Below are 25,576 nucleotides of genomic sequence, written 5' to 3' on the forward strand. Positions count from 1 at the left end.
AAACCACACATCCTTCAAAGAGTAAGGCCTTAGCTACCTTCATGTTAGGGTCAAGGCACTCAGACTGCTGTGCTCAGGAAAGCAATCAACTGAGACTTCACCGTCTGGTTCTGTGCTACAAGATCCCAGTTCTTTTCTTGGGATAAGGAATTCAACATATGAAGCATAAACCATGGCAAAACATCAGTAATTGAAATTTATAAACTGTTTCTTCTGAAGCCGTTACAAAGCACACTGTAAATTCAAAAGAATATCTTTCGTTCCTAGAATTATGCAACAATAGGATACATTACATGCCAAAAATTATTCCCTAATGGGAAAGTTATGAAAAAGATTATTTTCTATAATAGTATCCCTTTTTGGCTGAGGGGAAAGGGGATTTGTACAGGTACAGAAACTCAAGGAGGGGGAAATCTACATGAATAAAATTACCCAAGAAAGTAAGGTGGAAAAAAGCCAATCTTGCCAGAGTTCAGGTTAGAATTTCATCTACTGTGGAAGGCACTGTGCCTTACGGAACAGGCTTGTGGTCAGCCCAAGTGCACGATTTTGTATGTGACCTGGCTCCAGCAAACCCAGGGGATGATTCGCAGGGAGGCACGAGCCACCAGCAGCAGATTCACACTAATCTTGTGACGAGGCTGTGGAGTGAAGCCAGTTCCAAAGTGGGCTTGCCCTGCCACTCCTGCTGCTCCCAGGCAGCCCTGGAAGCACTCATTAGGTGCCTGTCATCTACTCAAGCTGTTCACTCAGCCAAGCAAGTTTCCAGGGAGTGATTTCCTAAAGTACACAGCCTGCAACACAGTTTACAGCGGATACTTACTGGATGCCAAAACCTACTTTTAATCAAAAGTTAATTTCCAGTTCTGTGGAAATTATCTCAACTGTATCTCTTCTTGATATTTCTATCCTCAAGAAAAAAGAGACCTGCCTGATTTCCCATATCTCTGAGGCACGTTTTCCACTTTATTAAAATGTATGGTCTGGGGGTGGGGGGGTATAGCTCAGTGGTAGAGTGTGTGCTTAGCATGCTTGAGGTCCTGGGTTCAACCCCTAGTACATCCATTTAAAAAAGAATAAAAATAAAAAACGAAAAAAAAAGTATGGTCTGGACAAAAATAGTCCAAGTTAATTTTTCTATGTAGCAGATATGGACAATTTGCTCTAATGATGTTTCCGGGGGTCTCTGGACAGCTCTCCCCCACCTTCGCGCAGCCTCTCTCCCCGTGACAGTCCACGGAGTCAGAGATGAAGCAGCTGTACCAGATGCCTCCATGGGACTTTTTCAAGTTCCTATGGGGTTCAGGACCAAGAACTGTTACACAAAAACACTCACTAAACAAGTATTTAATGTGCACTTCTCCTGTGCTAGTCATTTAAATAACAGTTTTCAGGAAAACCAAGAAATCAAAAGGGTGCCTGCTCTCAAGGAACAGAAACCTTCCCATCGGGAACTTGCCACAGCTGCTTTTTTGGAAAGGAAGGAAAAGAGACAGATGATTAAAACACCTAAGTTTACTGTGGGCTGGAGTTTTATACTCAAGATTGAACGTGAAATTACATTTTCAGTGGCAGCACTCTTTCTGCAAGTGTAAAATCCATTTTGCCACTAATGAAATCCTCTTCCCCCTAACTATATTTAGTTTTGGGAGACAAGATTTCAACTCTGTGTATTTCAATCTTCCTTTAGAGAAACAGGTATGAAATTATAGGGAAAAGTACATGGTAAACTGGTTTTCTGAAAATGAGATACCCAGAGATGCATCTGTGTTCCGATGACGGTTTTAGTGTCTCTGCAGCTTATTAAAGTTGATGTAGCTCCTGCAAATAAATTTAAACGAATTTCTCTGCAATCTCAACAGTGGCTTCTTTTAGTAATCGCCTTTGTATAAATTCCTGGCATCAGGACAACAAAGTTTTATGGTGCTGACATATTAATGAAAGCTCTGATGGTTTATGTTCAGTACTTTAAAAAAAAAAAAAAGAAGCACGCTGGCACTCTCAGATTAACACTGACAACTCAATAATCAGAACTGAACATGCTGCTACTTGTGAACATACACTGCAGAAGGAAAATCAAATAGGTTTTTAAAAGAGTAAACTGAGATAATAAGAATTTCAAAAATACTACTCATGTATGTTAGGTAAATTCCAAGTTTAAAAAATGAGTTTTTAAGATAGAGAAGCAGCTTTAGGGGAAAAGGTAGTCAACCAAGTAGAAGATAAAAAAGAACAGACTTTAGAATAACAGTTAGTCCTCCCATTGGCCATGTCACACTTCACTAACAGATTTCACCTGGTAGTTCCGGAACAATTACATACACTTTCAAATATCAGTGTTCCTGATTCTTGTGAAAACCTGTGGATCACGAGTTTACATGACACACTTCGAGGACTATCAGATATTGAAGAACAAGAGCATTTCAACAAGATCATTTCTGTATCAGATGAAGTTAAGTAAGTGCCTATAGGACAGTGAGACCCTATGCAGCTGTGTCATTTGACACTTAAAATGACAGGGATTATTACTCTAAGAAATAAGTGAAATGTTTGACTCTTTCATCCTTGCATCTCTCTAGTGAAATCTAACCCTAGCTTTTCTTTCCTTCTGTTTTCTTTTTCAATACCTAACGGTAGAAAATTTTGGTTGAGATTAATTGAAAAGACAAGACTTGACAGCATGGTTATGCAGCCTGAATTAGAAGATCACACTTCCAATGATACTTTCCGCATCCAAAACTGTATTGGTAGAAAGAACATGAGTTATACAGGCAATAGCTCTACGTTGACACAGTAGATCTTTTACCAACAAATTTGGTAAACTTGGACAAGACACTTAATATTCCTGATATCTCTTCAAATGAAAAATCAAATAACAATATTATTTATAGCTTAATTGTAACATACAGCGCTCAACCTCCTAATGTTGTTGTAGTGTTGAAAATAGAGAATATATATAAAATACCTGGGCATTGTGAGAGCTAAATAAATATTTGCTTTTATAAGCAACTGATGCCAATGAAAAACAACTTGCTAAGTTAATCAAAATCTATCTTTCTCAGAGCGTATTACAAACTGGTCAAGGGATGAAGGGAATTCAATCACAAAGATCAAAGAGCTCAGAGTTGGAAGGGACCTCAAAACTTCAAGCCAAACCTCCTACCGGGCTTTGAGTCTTAAAGTGTTTTCATTTAGCTGAGATCCAAGGGGGCTAACAATTTGCAAAAGCTTCCCAACCAGTTAGAGGAAGATCGAGGAGGAGCAGAATGTAAGGCTTCTAACATTTAACATGTTACTAATGATGCAATTCTCTTTCTCAAAAAGCATTTTCATTATTAATAGTGAATAAGAGGATGAAATTCTTTTAATTGTCCTCCAATTAAATAGATTTTAAAAGATTTACCATTCTTGGGGTGAGAGTATAGCTTAGTGGTAGAGCGCATGCTTGGCGTGCACAAGGTCCTGGGTTTAATCCCCAGTGCCTCCGTTAAGGGCGTTAAAAAAAAAAAAAGGCAAAACAAAACATAATGAAAATAAATAAATACAACTAAAAAAAAAAGTCACCACTCTTATATTTTTATCTTTCAGCCAAATTGCATCTCATATATTTGGGGATAATAGTCACGGAAAAGTGATTTGCATGAGAACTTAAATTCTTTTATCAGACAGTAGAGGAGGCTTATGATTGTTTACTGTGTCACACGGCTTCCCTACCTTGATTGCAGGTTTTCCCAGCATATCCAGGATGACACTTGCACTTGTTAGGTCCCATACATTCACCATGTTTGCACTGTGGCTGGCATACAGCTGTGAAAAGAGGATAGCAGGCATTATTTCTAGGTCAGCAGCACATCAACCATATGGTATATACGTCAGGTTCTCGTTTGACAATAAAAGAAAAAACTAAGAATTTACAATAGAGTAATAGAAATATACAAAATCACTGTGTCTTGGAGCAGTAAGCACTGTCTAGACTACACACTCACACACTTGTGTTACATACGTGTGTCTGTGTGGGTGTTGCTTGGGGCTGGAAATTTTGCTAACTTGAGAACAATACTCAAATAGTCAAAAAAGAAAAAAAAAGCTGGAAAACTACACATACACACAACTGGTATTTTTCAATAGTTATAATTTCATAATAATCTGCACCCATAACTTCAAACTCATTTTCTCAAATATGCTTCAAAACATAGTTCTTAATCTAAAGATAGTGGTTAAGTATGAACTCAGATAAATTTCCAATTAAATAATAAAATATTTATTTTATTGGAAATGGTATTTCTAAGTATGCAATGGTTCAAAATGAATTAAAACCAAAGCTCAATATTTTAGGAACTTCAACTTAAGGATACTTCTGTCATTTGCCCTTTCTTAACCTAAAGTTGCACTGTAATTGCTCATCAATCTATAGCCTATAGATATAAAGTCTGCAGCCTACACAGAAACTAGAAAGTTCTATTTAACATGTCCAGTCTTCCATAATTGAGTTTATCGTCCCTAAAGACCCTAAAATGCTGTAAATCATCATAGTCTTCAATCCCTGCCAAGATACTGGTAAGAATTTATTCCACTTATACAGTGATTCTCAGCTGGGGGTACTTTTGCTCCCTGTGGGGCATTTAGCACAAATGGACACATTTTTTATTGTCGCACTGGGAAGAGGGTGCTCCTGGCATCTAGCGGGTAGAATACAGGGGTGCCGCTAAACATCCTATAAAGCTCAGATAACCCCCAACAAAAACAAATTATCCAGCCCAACATGGGATGGTGCCAGATGGAGGAATCTTTTTCTACAGCAAGTATGTGTATAGTGCTATGGCAGATACTGAAATAGATGAAAAATCACTATATAGTACAGTCATTGGTCTCAAAGAGCTTACAATCGAGACCAAGAGACAAAATAATGTTTTTAATTCAAGGCAATATTTATTTATGAGCAAGATGGGCACATATGAAAGTTATAAAGAAATCATCATACAAGCATATCCATAAAGAGTTGCACAGAAAGCCTCAAAGAGATCTTGAGTTGGATCTTGAAGCCTGGGTAGAAAGAGAAGGGGGTGGACCATCCGAGGTGTAGAGAATTGGACAGCAAAACAGACCATCATTTATTTAGGGGACACTGAGAAGGCTTGTCAAACTAAAGAGATGAATAAATGGATAAATGCTGGAGGAAGGGGAAGAGGTAGACAACCACGGGTGACTGCTGTCAGACGATGATGCTCCCTAAACTTCAGACTGTGGAACAGCACTTTATCTACAAGGAATGAAAGTTTATCATCATCATCAAGAGAATTACTTGACAAAAATAAAACTCTGGGAATATTAGCATGGTGATAATACGTGGGGTGGACTGAAGTCCAGCTGACACGTGGAAGGCATGATCTGTGTTTGCACCAGGAAGAGACGGGCTTCAGTAACCCCTGAGTGAAGAGCAGACAGGTCTTGGAGGCCAAGGGGAGTGAGGTCAGCAGTGACGCTGCGTCCTCCAGTCCCTGACACCTGCTCCTTCCCGTATTAGCCAACGCTCTTCTCCTTTCTGGGAGATGCTCCTAGTTTTGGACAATTCTCTAACATCGTTTCCTTCAAAACATTTCTGTGAAACTGATGTGCAGGCTGTTTTTGGTGTTCTTCTACATTTCCTCACTCAGCTCTCCCCAGCCGTCCCTTCGCCTGGCCCTCCACAGGCTTATCTGCCCATCTTACTTTCAGGTCCCTCCTGCCTGTTTATTTGTCACCCCAAGTGGACCCTGTACCATCACTAATCCTTAGTGCTGCTCTGTAGGTATTTAATTCAAAAGCTTGCAGAAAGAAAGGATAAGCAGAGTGTAAAGGGTAATGGCAGAGTAATGTACTGGGAAAATTCATATAATCTGATTTTAGATATGGCATGACATTGGACGGGAAACAATTCGGTTCAGATCTGTGAGAAGCAAACTACCGAGGACAGCCCTCCGATATTATGCTTCAGTCAACTGTATACCTGGCAAGTGGTTTATATGCAGTTTTAAAAACAAGTCCCAGGAACAAGCCATCCTTTATGTAATTTCCAGGCCCATCACCAAGAAACGCAAGCTAAAAGACGTTTTCTTTTTAATCTTAAAAAAAAAAGATGTTCCATAAATCCTAACAATTATATGTGAACACAACCTGAATGAATCAGGTGTCTGGGGCACCCAGGGTGCCACATTTAAAAAGAAAACATAAGCACCTCAAAATAATTAAATGCTAGTCAAGGTAACAACCTCCCCAAATGCTTAGCATTTGGAAACATCTCTAAAAGCATGAAAAAAGTTTAGGAGGTACCACTGGAGAACATGAAAAAGTTCATTTAGAAGAGAACACTTTATGAAGGTTGTGTTGCCTCCTGACCCCCGACCACCTCGATGATCATTCAGGTGCTTTCAGGTGCTTTACAGAAACCACAGTTTTTATTGTCCCCTCCCTCTTTCGTTGTTTGTTCTCTGTGGAGTGCCTTAATCTTGGGCACATCAAATGCCCACATTCCAAGAGGCCCAGACTGTTCATGTTTCTTCCATGTTTAGGGAGCCAGTGTTTTCAAACTACTGTTTACACTTCTACCCCGCAGACTATTCACTGAAGTCACCAACGACCTATATACTAGCCAACAGCTATTAAATGGAAAAGGATACTCACAATGCTGATGTAACAATTTTTTCCTCTTACAAAAATGTTGTACAAGAGAACTTTCTCCTATTATCTTATTGGCATTAGGTCTGTGCTGGAATTCAGCAAACATATACTGAACACTCAGCACATACAATTATCATACTAAGTGGGAGGGGATGAGGGAGTCATAGAATATATGAAAATTAACTGTGAAATTTTAACATATTGGCTGAAACTTAACAAGGGCTATGATAGAGAGCTGAGATGAGAGAATAGGGTGGGGCAGAGAGTAACTGAGGTCCTGGAAAGGCCTCTTTTAGGAAATGTGATCTGAGCAATGCCTTAGAGGTAAGAGGCAGAGGGGGTTGGGATGGGAGACACAGCCTTTAGGAATATGAGCAAAGGATGGGGGAGGACACTGAAGGGAGGTCTCAGGGAGTGCCCGGGTTCTGGTGGAGCTACAGTACCAAGTGCTTAGAACAGCAGATGTGATCACAACATATGCTAATTAAGGCAGATGATAAAAGGCATTGGTGGCAGACATTGCTGGGTGCTCACCAATGTCTATTTTTCCCTTCTTTAAAATAGAATGGCTTTTTTCTGGAGTGGGTAATGAGTGGAACACTACATTCCCTGTCCTCCCTGGCATACTGGGGAGCCAAGTGACTAAACTTGGGGCAACTGTACGTAAACAGAAGTTAGTGGGTGAGGCTTTTGGAACTTCAAAGCCGCCTGAAAAGGTGGCTGACTAGTATGCCCTCCTCTGTCTTCTTGCCTAGAATGTAGAGCCACTTTGTGAGCATGAGGTAAATCTTGAAAATGGAAAAGAGGCAGAGCTAGAAGTCAGAGTATTAACCCTAAATGGCCAACTTAGCAATTAAGGATACTGTTTTTTGTGTCACTGTTATTTGCAGCCACATACGATTACAACGTAAGTCCAATTATAATACAGTTCCTAACTGGCTATCCTTGAGCACGAGGCTGTGGAATTTGGACTTAATCTGTGTTTACCATCAAGCTAGCAAATGTTTTCTTCAGATACACACTTAGGATAAAAATGTTATGAGTAAATCCTAGTAACGAAATATAACTTGTCAAATTTATTTTATATCTACAGTATCACATACTCATAGAAGTCTAAAGAACTTCATTTCTATATCTTAAAAAATAGATTAGAAAAATACATACCCCTCTTGAGACTAGAGAAAAATGATTCCCAACTTCTGCATGAACTGACCCACCTTCTGACAACCTATCCCGCTGTAATGTGAGCTCTCAGTAGCCAAAACACACATACCTCGACAACCTGCTGTGAACAGCAGGTCAGGAAAAAAACAAAAGTATAAGTAGACTATTTTTAGTAATCTATTTTAGAAAGTCTTCTAAAAACATCAAAAATAGATGAGATACTTGCTTTGTAGGAAATAATGTATCTGTTGCTACAGGCTAATCAGAAAAGGCAACACTGTCTCTCCAACCTTCACCTGTGTCAGGGACAAGCAGTTTGGGTCACATCTGGTTCACTGTCCGCTAGCATCCACACATGGTTTAGAAGCTCAGTAAATAAAGGTCAGGCAAGGATCACAGAGAGTCAATAAATGACAGATTTCTCCCCTCAAAATCAGATGCCAGAATTAAGCTCAAATGGGCAAATCACACTCGAAATTTAGTCTCTAACATTCCTGCAACACAATCTCCAAAGTGCCCTTAAAATAACCCCTAAGTCATTACTTTAACTAGAAAAAGAAACAAGTCTCAACTGGCAAAGCAAACATAGCTCTTTAATGTCACATGCCCAAGCCTCTTCTGTTTGACTGCGATCTAAAATCTTACTGTTAAAAATTCATCCTAGCTGATGTAACTGGGCTTCTGAGAATTGGATAATATTTTCTGACACTGAGTTGGACAACGTTATCAAATAAGTTACAGGAAAATTAAACTCCCACATCAGTTCTGTGTAATATTTCTCATGTAATCTCATCACACTTGGGAATCAAGTGCCAACATTTGTTTGAAAAAAAAAAATGACATGATGAGATGCCTAAGCAGATGGTGGCTCTGGAAAGTGACGAGGAAAAAGCCAACTCAACTGTAGGTGTTGTTAGTAACCTGAGAAAATTTTTCTTAACGTAAATAAGATTATGTTTCAAATACTAAGACTCATTTGTAATTTTTGCCATCTACCTCATGTTACTGTTCAGACCTGGCACCACTAAAAGCAGAACAAAGACCCCTGTCCTCCAGGGTATGTAATTTAGACACAAAGGTGACTGGAAGTACACAGGGCAGGGCAGAACGATGAATGGATACAAAATGGGGAGATTTCCAAGAGCTCTCATTACATCTCACAAGTACCACAGAACTCAGATATGGACAAACTCATATGACGGGGACAAGAACATACAATCAGGAATATCTTTTTTCAAAGAGCAATTGGCTTTGGAAGAGAGAGAGTTGCTGAAGGAAGCATTAAACAAATCATTGCTGTATTAATGGAACCTGGAAAGAATGGAGGCAGAATTTTACAGGGCTCCTCTGGAAAAGGCCTTGAGTCTCCCTGTATTACAGGGACAACAAATCCAGTGGGAAGAACCGTACAGACTGCAGCATCCCCAGGGGAAGTAACTCTCCAGCCTTCCCACTGTCCTGTATTCTAGTGTCCAACATCCAATTTTCAAATCCAAATTCTCACTGTAGTAAAAACTGAAATAAAAGTGCCTCTGATTGTCATCACTATAAAATACTATCTGTTACACAATCTCGTGAATACAGAACATGAAACCATTTTATATGACTGATTAAATTTACCCTCACAACATCCATATAAGGCAGGAGAGAGACAGACATAATCCTCACTTCACCAGCAGACAAGCAAAAGCCCAGAAGGTTAAGTGACTTGCCTGATTTCAGTAAAAATTTCTTAGCCCAGTTCCATGGTCAATTTGCTAATTCTTCTGGTATTCAGAAAAAGGCAGAAACCTTGCACTTTGAGTGGATTTAGAAGGGAGGAGAGTCAGATTATAGAAAAACACTAAACACAGAAGGATAAGAGGGGTAGAGAATATCAATAGTAATTAAAGGTGTAAAGGTAATTAAGTTACATTTCCAGGAAGGAAAAGTCAAAGTTGAGAACACTATAATTTAAGAAAATTAAAGTAACCCTGCCAGAATATTTCAGCATAAAAGAATCTCTTTACTCTATTGTTTGTTTTGTATGGAACCCAGATTCTGAATCATTAATGAAGTATAGAAATGTTCTCTCTTTGATGTATCACATCTATGACTTTTTTTGGCTCTCATGGGTTACATAATATTTTTTATTAAGAACTTAAACAATTCACAAACTATAGTCAAACATTTAGTCAACAGATAGTAATTGATAACAACTGAATAATAAAAGAATCCATGGGTCCAAAGTGAGTCTAAAAAAGAAGAGAACAGAGCTCTTTTTTTATAGAGGAATGCCAATGAAGGATTGACAGAATTTGAAAAACACAATTTTACAACTACCACTGAAATAATCTGAGCAAAAACTATCCACAGATATTAAAACTTTCACTGGGTGTAAGTTTGCTGGGAAAGAGGATGTTCAAACTATTTCAATGTGTCACTCCACAGATTACTTACTCATTACAAAGGGAAGAAGGTGACTTTCAGCGGAAAAAATCTGGTGGACAGAATTTTAAATGATCAAACTTAGCATCACGAATAATAAAATAAAAATGACATTATGTGAAATGGGAATGTCATAACATATGATCATCTATGTAATATTCTTGCAAAAAAGATTTAACCTGCATCTAATGATAAGGGAAACTCAGACGAGGTTAGATGTGCAACATTCTACCAAGAAATTGACCTGTACTCTTGAAAAATATCATTGTTAAGAAGCACATTAAAAAGAAAGAGGTAGATCTAAAACTGTTCTTAAGCCATTCAAAGTTAAAGGAAACCAAAGAGGAATGTCAACTAAATGCAATATGTGGTCCTTGACTGGATCTGGATCAATAAGAAAAAATCCATGAAAACCATTTTGAGAGTAATTTGGGAAATCTAAATATGGACTGTGTATTAGATAATATTGTACCTATGTTAAATTTCGTAAGTGTGATAATATGCATGCATTTTGAAGTATGCAGGTACGAAAAGCCATTATGTCTGTAAGTTACTTTCAAATGGTTCAGTAAAATATATACACATAAAGAGAGCATGCAAGCAAGTGGGTGCATGTGTGCAAATGTGTAACATGTTAACAACTGTACATGTTGCTATACTTTTAACTCCTCTGTGTATTCGAAAATTTTCAAATACAAAAATAGTTAAAATTTATAAACACGAGTAGGATAATACCTGTATCTTAATAAATACTACTTAACTACCTTGACAGGTATTCCTTCCTTTGTGAGCTGTTGCTCACTTACCAGCACACTCTAGAGAGGGGCAAATGCACAGATGCTGGAGTTAGGCTGCTGAGGTCCCAGCCCTACTGCTTAGAAGATGCATGGCCTGTACAGATTACCCAGCTACTATCTGCTCTAAAATGGAGACCATAGGTTGAACAAGAGGACAGTGTCAACACTGCGATTTTTTAATTTAAAAAATAGTAAACCAACATGGTGCACATAGAATTTACTCATAGGTCTATTGGGAGGCTTAAATGAGAATATCTAAATAAAGTACTTAGAACAGTGTCCATTTCATACTAAGAGCTCGATAAAATGTTACCTATAATGAGAATTTCAAGAATGACAAAGAGGAATAGTTCCAGAGTCCTAAGATACTATATTAAAGACTGAGGATATTAAAATCAATGAAAGACCAAGTCCTCGTCCTCAAGTAGGTAAATCCAGTAAGCAAGGATGTCCTAGTAACAGATGTGCGTAGAGAATACACAAGAGGAAGTGATCAATTACAAAGGTTTAAGAGAGTCAGAAAAGGCTTTGGAAAGGAAGTAGTGCTAAAAAATTTCTTTAAAAAAATAAATTTACAAGACATCTGATGTCATAATGTAAGAATTCACTGGAATATAATGAAACACATTCAAGTATTTCTTTTAGAAAAAAAAATCATATTTGTTTCAGCTGAGGAGATGATGCTCTGATCAGTACCTGTACTGGGCAATCAACACCAAAGGACAGAAAGTTTTAATGTAACCATCACCACTTCTTTCAGCAACCAAAATCCCTATGTTTGAAGAGTGGCTGATATATAATGAGTTGAGACAGATATTAATTATTTAAAAAATGGAACCAATTTTCTAATTGTGCATTAGAATTATAGGATGTTAGCCATTAGTCAGTTTGGGTCATGGTTTGTTTTTATTTTTTTTCTAAGGAAAGCATTAACTCACTCATTGTTCCAAATTTACCTGATAGATAACCTTAAACAGAAACTTGGAAACAACTTAGCTGTCCATCAATAAGGGATGGATTAAATAAGTGAAGGCACAAGGGTCTCCCTGCCCCCAGTACCGTGGACTTCGATCCACTCCTAATCTGCTACTGGAGGGGCCTCGCTAATCACGGGCTTCTGCATAATCTCACCATGCCAGTCCCCCCCGTCACTGACTGACTCCTTGTCATGCTTACGTAGAGCCCATCTCACTGGTTCGAGCCCTTAGGACGGCATTCGACCCCACCTTTCATGATCTGACTCCTGTCTATCCCACCAGCCTCATGTCCAAGGACAACCACAAATATACCAACTAATCGCAGTTCCCAGGAAATAACCTACTCTAATACCTCCACGCTCTTCCGTGGAGTGTCACTCTTCCCCTTTGCTGGACATCCTGATAGGCTTCAATAGTCAGCTTACACAGTATTTGCTTTGGTCTCTCATTCTGAGTTTGGAGCCCTCCTCAGTGCTTTCATCACCCCCGTGCACACCTCTGCCATACAGTTTATATATCTACTTATATATGCACCTGTTTCGTGCTATGTTATCAGTCAGTTTTCATATCTAGCACCCCCGCCAGGCTTTGAGCTCTTTTAAGTACACAGTACCTGCTCTGAAAGAGCATAGTCTCCTGACAAAGACAGACATGACAGGTGTACGCAGCATTAAAAGAATGGAGGAAAAAAAAGAACAGAGAAGGACTTTCTCTGCAGACAGGCGAGAGTAGGAAAAATGTCAGGAAAGACAAGAGGAAATGTGAGCTGCATCTTAAAGGATGCTTAGGAATTCACCATGTGGTTGCGTGAAGGGCCTTTCATTCAAGACACACAGCACAAGCAAAGCCAGAAAAGCATGAGGCAGGACAGGGTCTGGCAACGCAAAGGCAGTCCACCGTGACCACGACCACATAGCAAAAAAGCATCCTTCTAAGACAAGGCCATCACCAGATTGAAGAGCCCTGTACATAAAGAATCAAGATTCCGTCCATTACTGCAAACAATCAATGGACTAGAAGCAGCAGACGACAATCACGTTGCACTTTATGTGTTTTCAAGCATGTAAATTGATTTCTTTTAAGAACCTTAATCAAGAGTTAAGATCTATGGCATGCAATAAGGTCATAAGACAGGCAGACAAATTAAATATATTCATTTTCCAAGTAAACTGTTTTTCCTAAAACCACGATCGGCTTGTTAGGATTACATCCTGTTCATCTTATGCCTTTGATATAGAAGTGCCCAGTCCTTCCACCTTCAAAGTACTGACTGAGCAAGACGAGCCGGCACTGAAGAAGCTAAGGGCGTGTAAGGCCCAGGCCCCAGTTCACAGAGCTCACAGACTAGCAGAACAAACAACACAGGGCCACCAATAACCACACTGCAGGGCAGGATGGGATAAGCTCTGTGCCAGTGTAACAACCAAGTGCAGAGAATGAAGAGGACACATCCTGCCCCTGACGTCAGGAGGGCGTGGAGGAGCAGGTGGCATCGGAGCCGGGGCTGATTCTCAGGATGTTCAGCTAAGAAAGAGTACAAACTCCAAACACAAGTGTGGTCATTTGTTCCTAACAAGGATTCACTTTTAGTTGAATATTACTCGGAATTAGGAGAGTGATGTGAAACAGGAAAAGCCAACCAAAAGGGGAAAAAGCCTAGAATGTTTATAGAGTGATTTTTTTTTTCAGCCCTTGATAGAAACAAATGTTGAATTACTCATTTCTTTTGACTAGAGGCCAAAATGTTCAACCGGAAAGAAATTTTTTTCAAGAACTGAAAACTATCAGATAACATTTCAGCTGACACACACTATTTTACCTCTTCCATATACTCCTTTTACTGCTTAACGCTGATCCTCTCTGGTGGTGGTTGTGAGGATTATCATGTTGACCGAAGGAGGCGGAGGGGAAGGAGGGTGTGAGCAGACAGTGGTGGAGAGATCACCAAATCCCAGCCTGTGCCCGCTCACTCAGACCTCACCCCTGAGCTCCAGACCCCAGAATCCAACCACGTATCACACCTCTCCACTTCAAGGTCTCATAAGCACGTCACACATACCACATCTAACACCGAAGCCGTCGCCTGCACTTTCTCCACGTTCTCTAGCTGCCAAATAACACACCACAAACTTGGGCGTCACCCTTGATTCCATCTGCCTCACAGCCACCCCCATTGCCTGCCACCACTTTACTGAATGTGAATTAGTATGAGCCAGTTCCTGAGCTAGGGGTTTGCCTTTTCTCATTTGACCCTGATAAAAACCCCACGAGGTAGGGCTGTTGTCTATATTTTACTGCTCAGGAAGGTTAGGTAAGTTTCTCAAAGACACAGTTCATGGCTGCAGCCAGGTCTGTCTCCGAAGCCTGCACTCCCCACCACTGTCCTAAGGCATGCCTTGCCCTCCTTTCTTTTTAGTATTTTTCAAATCCCCATTCTTCTCTGTTCCCACCAGTCCTGCTTAAGATAAAACCTAATTCTTCACCAGGTTTACTGTAACAGTCTCTAGCCCTGAGCCTCAACTATCTAGCTCTTAATCACCAATCAGGAAAATGTTCAGAAATTGGCCCCAGAACCTCAAATGTGTACAGGCCTCTGGCATTTGCCCAAAGTGAGCCCCATGGTAACATGGAATACATGCTTCTTCCACACAGGGTAGCTGCCAAGCAACTCCAGCCCTTGTGGTTCCTTGTGGCAATGCAGAGATTTTTCAACAAACCCTGGGCCTGACATCCATGTCTCATGAAACACTGACAACTATTTCAAAAAATGTTGAAACACCCTGTGAATGAAATCAAGTTCACCTCTACGCTAGATCTGACCCATTGGCACCAGCTTATCACCTCTGAAATATAGACTCAATTATGTAATTTCCCTACTTAAAATCTATACAGTGTTCCTCTGTAACTTTGGGATAAAGGTTAATCTATTTACTATGACATCAAAGGCCTTCCATGAGTTAGCCCACGCCAACCTCTCCTCTGGCGTCTCTCATCAGGTGCCCTCCACAGAGACCCCAAGGCCAGATTAAGGTTCTGACATTTCCTGGAATATGCCCTCATTCTGGCTTCTGAAGTATTAACGCATTTTTCTGTCTGGTAGGGTGCCCTTCACTTGACTTACTTATCCCCCAGGATTTAGCTGGGCCACGAGACCATCACTCTTGGGGGATACTGTCTGCTGAGATATGCCCTCACAGTATCCTACCTCGAAACACGCCTGTCTCAAAACTCACCTGTCATTCAGTAATAGTGGCTTCATCTGCTGGCCTTCAACACTGACAGTGACGGACATAAATGCCTGTAGCTTCCTCTTACTGACAGGTCTGCAGTGGTTGGCCCAGGGTAACACAGGTAATAGCCCTCAGTATGTATCTATTGAATGAATGAACCAACTGAACACTACTGAGTCCCTGAAATCTTCCTTGATCCCCTCATATAGGAAGTAATTCTTCCTCTAAACAACCTCAGCTCTTTTCCCCTAACTCTTGCCTATTTTAGAATCCTGGAAGGAATAAGAGACAACAACCATCTTACCAAATCAGCTCCTGGCAAGCAAGAGTCCATATTCTACAAACATTTGTATTCCTCCCAGCACCTAACTAGCTCCTTGCCTCTAGTAAGCTCTCAAATGTGTGTCAAGTAAATCACTAACTCTAAAAGTAGTTGCACAATTCAAGTCTCATTCTTTCCAGTTCCTTTTCCTTGCATTAAGTAACCAAAACCATACTTCATTCTGATGTCTGCAAATGGATGTTATTAAAGCAGTGGAGAAGGACTGGTTCAGAAGCACAGTTAACCACTGGCAGTTTTTATTTTAGAAATGAATAATTTGAGAAATTTTCTACTACTTCCAATGGATTATTTCCAAACAATAGGCATGGTAAATAAAATGTATTTTATAATATACTGTATACCATGGATGCTATGATGGACCCCAGTAAAAGAGTGTTCCAAAGTTCATTTGTAGTGGGGAGGGCACAGCTCAAGCCGTAGAGCACATGCTTAGCATGCACGAGGCCCTGGGTTCAATCCCCATCAGCTCCTCTAAAAATAAATTAAACCTAAGTACCTCCCCCACCCCCACCAAAATAATAAAATAATAAATAAATATCTTAAAAAGTTCATTTATATTCTTTATATTGACCTTGCAACAATGATAGCAAACATTTATCAAGAATTGTTCTGCATAAAGCACTCCCTCCCCTTACGGCAACAGTCTTGCCCAGTAGGTTTAAAGATTTGGAAATTGTGGCTCAGAAAAGTTAAATAAAATATCTAGCACGTTATAGTTGGTGAATCACAGGAACAGGTCCTCAAACCTCATTTGCTGGTGACAAAGCCCACATTATACTCTTTGTTCAGTGTTGCCTCCTTGACCTTGGCCATAGCTCTGCTAGTTTATCCTGTAGCTGATAGTAAATATAAGGTACATATGCTTTGATATTTTTAAGTGTCCCTGAACAAAGAAATTCCTTAACTTTTATTTCTGGAACAATTTTGTTCCCAAACGTTTTTATTAAAATCTACCCTTAAAAACATTTTCTGTGACATGTGATAGTATCCCCCATGTATCAGTTTAAAGTGCGTGGTCTTCCTGGTACCAGTGTAAATAGAATTTCATATGTTTCACCAAAAATTTCCAATACAGTATCATAAGGGTGATTTGTCAGGTGACATTGTCCCAAAATATTTAAAACGAGAAATCCTTCATGTACCAAAACAGTAGCACGGATATTCATAGGTGCTGTTAGAACATCCCATACTTTATATAATAAAAATATTTCTTACCTGATTTTTTCCATGGAGAATTAATGAATATGAGATACAACTCCCTCAGGTTAATGATAGCATGGTGTTAGTAATTTCATTTGGTGGACTTTTTTTTTTTTTAATCTGCTTCTTTAAGTATTAACAATATAAACTGTCCTTTAGATTAGAATGGAGGTCAATTTATTAGATTCATAAAACAGGAGAAAGGAATTATAAACTGAAAGGAAAAAGTTTAATGTAGTAACTGAAATAAAATTATGAACAGGATAAACACATGTCTAAGGAATATAGTTTTCTCCCCAAAAAGCAACTCAAAAACAGCACTAACATTAAGTTTTATTAATAACTTTGTGAAGTTATTATTTAGAAGTATGCTTTTCAAGATGTGGATTAGCCAAAATTATTTCAAAAAATATGTTCATCTAACCTTTGAGCTGGCACCTTATTCTGGCTATTCTCTGCCTTAAGACGTAGAAAGCTGCAAAACAAATGTCCAAAAAAAGAAATTCCAGATCTTTTCTCTGTAAGGAGGCTGGACTTGGGTATTTATCAACTTGTTACATTCCCGGAGACTTACACATATGCAACTTTCAGTGCTTTTCTGAAACAAAAAAAAAAATCTAGGACATGTTTAAAATAGTAATATTTTAGTCACCATTCTGTCATTAAAAAACATTTTGTAACAAAAATATTACCCAATAATTGAAGTTGTGCTATTCTTTCACAGTTCAAATTCTAAATTAAAATATTCCAGACCTTTTGTGACACTGTACCTTCCAATCCAATTTTTCATTTTCAGAGTATTAATTTTTGGTTCCAAGAGACAGTATCCTTTTATTTAAATGAGTGTTGGACAAAATATCTGAAAAAAATTAAAACTTTTGATCAATTAGTAACCAAGGCTGGTAGTTTTTAAATTGAGAGAGCTTTACTTACCTGTTTCTTACATACTGTGTGTTCCCTTTTCTCTCCAACTTTGGGGAGGAAATATTAAGGTTTTTCTTTCCTTCCACGGCACTTTCTTCTTGCATGGCTGCTTTGGTTGTCAATAGCAACAAGAATTAGTGCGAAAGCTCAGCCATTTCACTTTGAGATACATAGATCACCCAGTTTTATGAAAGTAAATGGAAGAAACTTGAAACACTACTAATAATGGTCAGGGATTGACCAGCCTAGAGATTCTAGAAGTAAGAGGAGAGATGATTTTATTCCTTCTTTTCTGGTAATGCTTTTCCTTTACAAAGCATAAAATATTCACTTTAACTTTCCAGTTGTGTATTTGTTTGTATAATTTAAAATTAGGTGAATGAAGCCTCCTTTTCAGTAACATCAGAAGAAAAAATCTTAAGGCCAATTTGATTTAATTAAAGTAATAATTTAACTATTGATCCAGAATGACTGCTCTGTATTTTTAAAAGCATACATTTTACATTTGCTTGTTAGAGTTTTTTTTTCATGTTGGCTAGATTTAAAACAAATTAGTGTTTTGTTTTTATTGTTGCTGTTGCTAACTTTAAAAGAACTCACCGTATCTTGATGTTGACACATTTCTTAAAATAATGAAATATATCAGGCACAATCTAAGCAAAAAGCAGAAAATAAAGCATAAATTGCAAATTATATTCTGGATCACATATGAAAGAAAACTGTTTATGACTAGGGTTATGTATGAATAGGGGAAAATATAAAAGGATACCGTTTCTTTAATACTCTAAAATGCCAATTTTGAATAATCTAGTTTATTAAGAAAAATATATTAAATAAAGGTGAAACAAGTCAATAAAGAATAGCAAACATCATTATTTTCTAACTAGTTATATTAGTACCAAGCAGGTAAACAGTTCTGTATAGTCTTTGTCTCATAATATCTTGAAGTTGGGTCACATTTCTCTTCCTTAACATAAATCAGCCTTGCCACACATAGATTTAGAAATTTTAAGGTATCAATAGTTATATCCATTAAATAAGACTTCTAGCATGAAATTTTAGCCAATGTCCCATATTCTAAAATTTGCATTTTAAAACTATACAAAACTGCATTTTAAATCAAAGCAATGTTAAACCTGGAATAGGTTATCTCCACAAAGTTTTGGAGGTCTAGTCTTTGTTGACACATAAGGAAATTTTCACATCACTACAATTTTTGTGAAAGTTGCTGAAAATAAATGCCCTACATGTATTTTTTTCTGGTATAAACCCCACTGTGGAGAGCACTAAAATTGGATTCATCAGTAGTACATAATACAGAAAAATCAGCCCATTTTCTCCTGATGATCTGTTTCCCTGCAGCCATTGTAAAACAGCCACAGTGGTCAGCATGGGCAAGCCTGTCAACCAAGTTCACAGCTGTAGGACTCTCTCCTGTGACTCGCCCCCGACCACTGCTTCAGCTCATCTGAGGGCTCTCAGTGACTCTCTGCGCCTTCCTAGGGTTCTCAGTGATCTCAGGCATGGCTAAAGATCTGAAGATTTTATAAAATTGTAATTAACACAAACTACAAAAACTAAACTATTAGGGGATGACTAAACACAGGTTTACAGATCTGGAGTCAATCCTGGGCTTTGGACAGTGTTAAGGAAAATGAGGGATAAGAAACCCAGAAAATTGAGCCCCTTCATTATCCGAAGGTACCCCTATCTTCTAATGTATTGTTCAATTTACTGTAATGCATTATAAAATGCTCAAATATTAGGCAAGCACAACCTTTGAAAAGGAAATAATAAAACGCTTCAGACTAAGATGACTGATGCAGTTACTATACGATCCAGACGGGAGTCGCACAGCCTCTTAAGCATAGTGCACGCCCCTCCGTACAGGTAACAAATGCCAGGTATGCAGATGAAAGGGAAGGGTCCTCCTTGTCACTGTACGTCTACCTCCCAACCCTAATCTCCAACTGGAAAAAGTAGTAACTCCAAGAATTTCCCCATACCATACCCTAACCCTAAATTTCATGTGTTTCTCATTGTCAAAAAAGTTAATATTAGCCTGGCAAATTCTATTCATAGACTACTCTCCAACGCTGAACATTTATAACACCAACACCCAGGATAACAGATCTCATGAATAGCATTCTGAGTCAGAAGCTGGATGATCCTAACTTTCAGTTCATTATTTTCTAAGCATTAAAGCTATAGAATTCATCAGACCGCAACACAAGAATAGAGAACAGGACATTTAGCAAATCTACAAATCATTTCTTCATAATTTTGTATTTTCTTCCCCAAATTTAATTGTTTCAAAAGCAATTCTGCCTTAATTAGGAAATAAAACTATACAGGGGAATATCTTAATTCTTGACCATACACAGACACCAAGATACAATGAACTTTTTAATTCATCAATGATTTAAAAACTCAATTCAAGGGACAAAGGACTTGCAACCACCATTATATAAATATTTCATGGTATTTCACAAAGAAAATCAGACGAACTTGGGACAATTTATCCAGTAGGAAATTTAGCCATAGTAAGTTATATAAAAGCCAACTCTAAATACCCATGTACATTAAAAAAATACAACTAAGCATAAGCTGCAGTTTGTTGTCTTCTATTATTTGCTATTTGTTGGCATGAAAGCATTTGGCAGACAATTACCAAGTACCTGGGAAATCTAAACACCGAAATAAAACAGGAGGCACCAAAGGCTTTAGAAAAATATTTTGGGTGGGAGGAAACACATTCATGAAGTCTATCCAAAGGAGTTAGTTTCTATAAATTTAGCAACACACCTTTGACCATTTAGGGATTTTTCCACAGAAACTGAATTTGAAAACTCTGATTTATGAAAACAAGACTAAGGATTTTTGAAAAATAACATTGTTTCTGGCAAAGTGAACATAAATCCAGAAATGTCCAATTTTTTCCTCTTTTGTGTATATGAGCACAAATTTAAACCGTGATGACATAGCTCCTAAAAGTTCAGAATAAGTCAATAATATTTACAAAAGACAACCCTAACTTTGTGATTTGATGATGTTACAAAAGGAAAACACTGTCAGTTCTGGAGAATTTATGTCATTAATCTACAGAATCCTTAAAGAGATATTGATCAAATGCAGTGTTCAGTTTTAAAATTTAGTTGACTCTAGATTATGCTCATGCAAATCACCTACAGCAAATCCTTAGTCTCAAATTGACTTTCCCCTGCCATCTGGTACCTACCAAGGCTCTCTTCAGCCTTTGGTTAATACATGGCAGAAAATGAGGGCTTCTAATTAAATAGAATTAGGAAGAAAACTGTTTCTTCTCCAAAATCAAGTTCTATCTTCTAAAGCTAAGAAACCAATTTGATTATTCATATCTCTTCCTCCTATCGGAGTTAACAATAACAGGTTGACTTAACAGTGTTTCATCAGGCTAAGTTAAAACTAAAATTCTTGAGAGTATTTACAAAAGACTATAGAATGAACATAGATATCTGTCACTATTTTACTATACATAATACTACTTTATCACATGTGGGCTGTAATGTACTCCTTTATCCTGGCTTTATCACGAATTTTATTAGTAATTATATTATGACCCTAGTTATCTCAATTATGCTCTGGTAGTAATTAAGTGATGAAACTCGAAAATTTTAAATGAAGCTTTAGTGCATTAAAATGCACTAAATATAATTTATGCACTAAACATAACTTAAAATGTCCAATATAAATTTCTTTGTATTTTGTATTACTTAACTGAACTCTATACCTTGTAACAGACCAATTTTTTAGTAACTAGGTATATGTTTTGCAACCAGTTTGCTCTAGTGGATTCCTAGGGACCCACTGTCACTCACATGAGGCCTATGCTACAGTATTTTTCTATGGTCAGTGATAGATACCACTTTGAAATTTTCTCAAGCCAAATTATCTTGGCTGCATTCTATTACCTGTGACAATTTATCATTTATTGATTCCCATGAAGAAGTGAAAGATCTTGACCCTGGCAATGTAAACTCCTCAGCACCCATCCAGGTTGATAGAGGGTGACAATTCTTGGACAGGTTAGATTTTTGGTTGGTGCTGATCTCTGAGGAAAGGCATTCAAAGCCATAATTCCCCCCCAAATGTATCCTCCATCAAAGGATAAGGGGCACCTACTGGGATGGTGCCCTCTCAAGACATATGTTGAGTCATCTTTTTTTTTTTTTGGAGAGAGAGGGAGATTCTCCCAGGGCATATGTGCATCAGGGTTCCCAGTTGCACTGCCCCTGGAGCTTCTGGAGTGCATGAGAATTAACCTTCCTCATACCCCAGTGAAAAGAAGTTAAGTTTGTGTCTGGATGGTGACATGAGACTCTACTTTGAGTCTGTTCAGGCCTAAGTGGCTTATTTAAGGCAGCTCTCCACAAGATCCAGGTGAACTAAGGTAAAACCTCAGGGTCATTTTGGCTCCTCTGCACACCTATAACACTCAGGAGCTTTGGGGAAACAAGCACTGGCCAAAGATTTTGTTGTTTCTGGGTTCACTGGCTCCTACTTCATAAAACAGCATAAGTAGGAAAAATGATGCCTGGAAGCAATGTTTGTGCTTCACTTCTTACTCCAAGCCATAATTTGCCTGGAAATGAGTAAGTACATACAAAATGGTGATGGCTTTATATATTTATATCCAACGAACACAAAAATTATACTCATACAAAGTTGATATAAAAACTTTTCCCACTGATTTCTTTGCAGAACCTCTTTCTACCAGGACTGATCCTGAGAGACACCTATCTGCACTCCAATCCCAGTGCCTCTGGGTACCAACAAACTCCATCAACCACAAACTGATCTTTAAAATGCATAGGTTAAAAAAAGAGAAAAAATATATGGACTAGCTTTTAATTAATAATACAGCAAACCTGATGTTGTCAGAGATCCCAACCTGAAACTGTCTTGTCCAATCTGGAATCGTCCAACCAAAGCCCTATACCATTCACCCGTCACTGCCGGACACTCTGGGTTGAATGAAGCTGAGCCGTCAGAAAGCTAAGCATGCACCATGCTTCTTAAGCTGCATCCAGAACAGCGGCCCATGAACTGCACTTCCAGAGTAAGGGCTTCATCTTAGGTTGGAGATCTTCCACGGAACAGCTTTACAGAACCCAGAACCACCCCTGGCTTTAGGATAAACAAGTTATGGTAACCACTTCCACACCATCATTCACCCCCACCCTGTGAGGGACCACATGAAAGTCTTCTTTCAGAACTGTGTGGGAAAAGCCATAATTTCCCCCAAATCACTGGTTTGCTTTTTCTCTAACAAACAACATGAATTATATGAGCAATAAAACTTCCCTTTTTCCTTTGGCTAGCAGAAACTAAGAGCCAAATTATGAAATATAATTTAAATTCCATGGCTTATATATCTGCATTTATTAACTCTCCTCCTAACATCTTACCTTTTATTCTATCCTTTTTTCTTCCTCTTGCCTGTGTTAATTCTATTTTTCTATTTTATTGCATTCATTCCTGGAAGCCACTTCATGTTCTTTCCCAAACAAGGGAGGACATAAAAATATAGAAATAAATCCATTCTATTCATCTTTTAAGGTATCTTCTAAGGAATAAAAAATAGAAAGTAACTGAATGGAAGGTTTCTGCTCTGTCATATCACCCATAATTTAATCTTCTTTAAGTTATATATTTTAGATAAGAAAATTTATAAACATCAAATGAGATCATTTCAATAACTGTACTTACATAAAAATAGTATGTCTTTGTAACTCTCCCACATCTATATGTATGTAGTAGTGATGGTGAATATGTAAAGATATTCACTGCAGCATATTTTGTAAAAACAAGATATTGGAAACTACTTAAATGTGCATAATTTCAAATTAATTATGGTACATTCAAAAGAAATATGATATATACTGAAAAGAATGAGTCAGGTTTACATGAACTGATAAGGACTGGCTTCTGAAATGTAGTATTATATGAAAAAAGAAGATACAGACTAGTTCCTACTCCATGTCATCATTTTATGAACAAGGAAAATTTGGGTAATGCGTAGAAATCTCTGCAAAGATCAATAGTGGTTGCCTGCTGGGGGTTGGACCTAGGTGTCAGGAAAATAGGGAAGTTAGAAAGATTTACCTTCACTGCCTCTCTCTCTCCCAGTCTGGGTCTTTTAATTTTTAACTTATGTATGCATTTCTTATTTTTTTAAATAATAAGATGATTAAAGATATAATTGGAATAAGGATTAGGATAATTAATGGAAATGATATGCACCTACAGTTTAAAAGTCACTTTTAAAAAGTACTTTGGTACAATAGTTAAACATTTCATGAAAACATTTATAACAGATATAACATATCATATAACATAACATGATGTCCCAAAAAACTATTCTGATATCAAAACTCTATACAGTCCTCCCTAATAGGTTACTGGGTATAGTAAAAAAAAGCAAACACTATATACAAGCTGTAAAAATTATGTGTTGAACCATAAAGATAATGAAAGGTCAATGAATTAAGCAAGTCCTAAAAGAATGTGTGACTCTTTCTTACAAGTAAAAATGACTTCACATCCAGAAAAAGTAGACAACTGATAGGCGGGAAGCCAGGTGAAGGTCCTGGCTAATGGACAAGCCTCACCCCATCCTCCCAATCAGGTGCCTATAGTCTAAGAATAAACAGATGAAAAATGGGGGCAGAGGGACTTTCACTGACTTGTCAGAGGATTTTTTGGGCAAAGAGTAGGGATCAGAACATCGTAGCATCAAGCAACAGATCAGATTCTGAATACAGGACTGCAAGAGACTTAAGTCAGCACTGTAATCCAGTCTTCCCTTTACCTACTTACTACCAGCCACAATTTTGCTTGGAGAAGTTCCAAGCACCAGTCTACTTATATGAAGAATATGTTACACATTTTTACTACCAAGTAAGAAACCAATGGCCAACTGGTCAAAATTACAACTGCATATGTCAGTGGGCCACATATGAAAAGTTATCTCGCAGAAATACTATAACGCATGCAAAACAATATTTTTTCAATGTATGTTCAAGGTTGCTTACTTTAAAATTGTTTGTATTAGCAAAAGATTAGAATAAACATAAATGTCCATCAATAAGAAACTGGTTAGTATATTATGGTACAGTGTAATACTACACATCCATAAATAAGTTACCAGGCTCTTCGTGTGCTGATAATAAAGAAAGCCTTTCAAGGTGCATTTTTAAGAAAAAGAAGCAAGGTAAAGAATGGCATACACAGTATGCTTTTATTTGCATAAAAGGGGTGAGAGTGAAGATATATAGGAATTTGCCCATAAGTAAGTAAAATATTTCTAAAAGGTATACCAAAAGCTGGTAGTATTTAATGCTCTGAGGAGGGGTATTTGAGAAAATGAATGCATTTTCTCTTATAAAAATAAATAAATATTTTTAAAAGACTGATAGGAAAATTTTAAGGCCTGCACAAAATTGGTGGAAAAGGGGCAGAAGCATCTGCTATGGTGGTGGGGGAGGGGGGATGATGAAGATGATCAGAACCCTTCTCTCCTTCCCTCCCACCTCCTGCGATGAAGGGCCAGCCCCTGTGATGGATGTCTTCCATTTCTCTCTGAAGGAAACTGCAGGGAATCACTCAACATCACTGGATTGTCGCTTTAAAAGCATGCGGTGGATTCAACTGACTGGAAATGCATATAACGTGAATTCTACTGATGAAAACCATTACAAATGCTATAGGAGAGGAGATGGGGAAGCACACCTATATTTTCCAAGGCTTATCAAAAAGTTTCCAAGTAGCAAAAAGTATTGTTTCCGGGCCAGAAGTGCCCCCTCAGTACCAGGAACC

The 25,576-nt window shown here is 38.1% G+C and overlaps 1 protein-coding gene across 5 annotated transcripts in view; it reads right to left on the reverse strand.

Annotated features, from left to right (window-relative positions):
- Positions 1–25,576, reverse strand: part of NPNT (nephronectin) — a 70,665-nt gene that overhangs the window by 36,172 nt on the left and 8,917 nt on the right. For 2 of the 5 annotated variants that reach the window (XM_074342779.1, XM_074342769.1), the window contains exons 3-4: positions 17,220–17,270; positions 3,715–3,807 (exon numbers count right to left, since the gene is read on the reverse strand). In XM_074342779.1, the coding sequence (XP_074198880.1) occupies positions 3,715–3,807; positions 17,220–17,270 (144 nt within the window). Of the gene's footprint in view, positions 1–3,714; positions 3,808–17,219; positions 17,271–17,565; positions 18,373–25,576 lie in introns of those variants that run through there. The other 3 variants (XM_074342787.1, XM_074342772.1, XM_074342796.1) reach the window with 2 other exon arrangements.

Source organism: Camelus bactrianus, chromosome 2 (genome assembly GCF_048773025.1).
Source record: "Camelus bactrianus isolate YW-2024 breed Bactrian camel chromosome 2, ASM4877302v1, whole genome shotgun sequence".
In the NCBI taxonomy this organism is placed as follows: Eukaryota; Metazoa; Chordata; class Mammalia; order Artiodactyla; family Camelidae; genus Camelus; species Camelus bactrianus.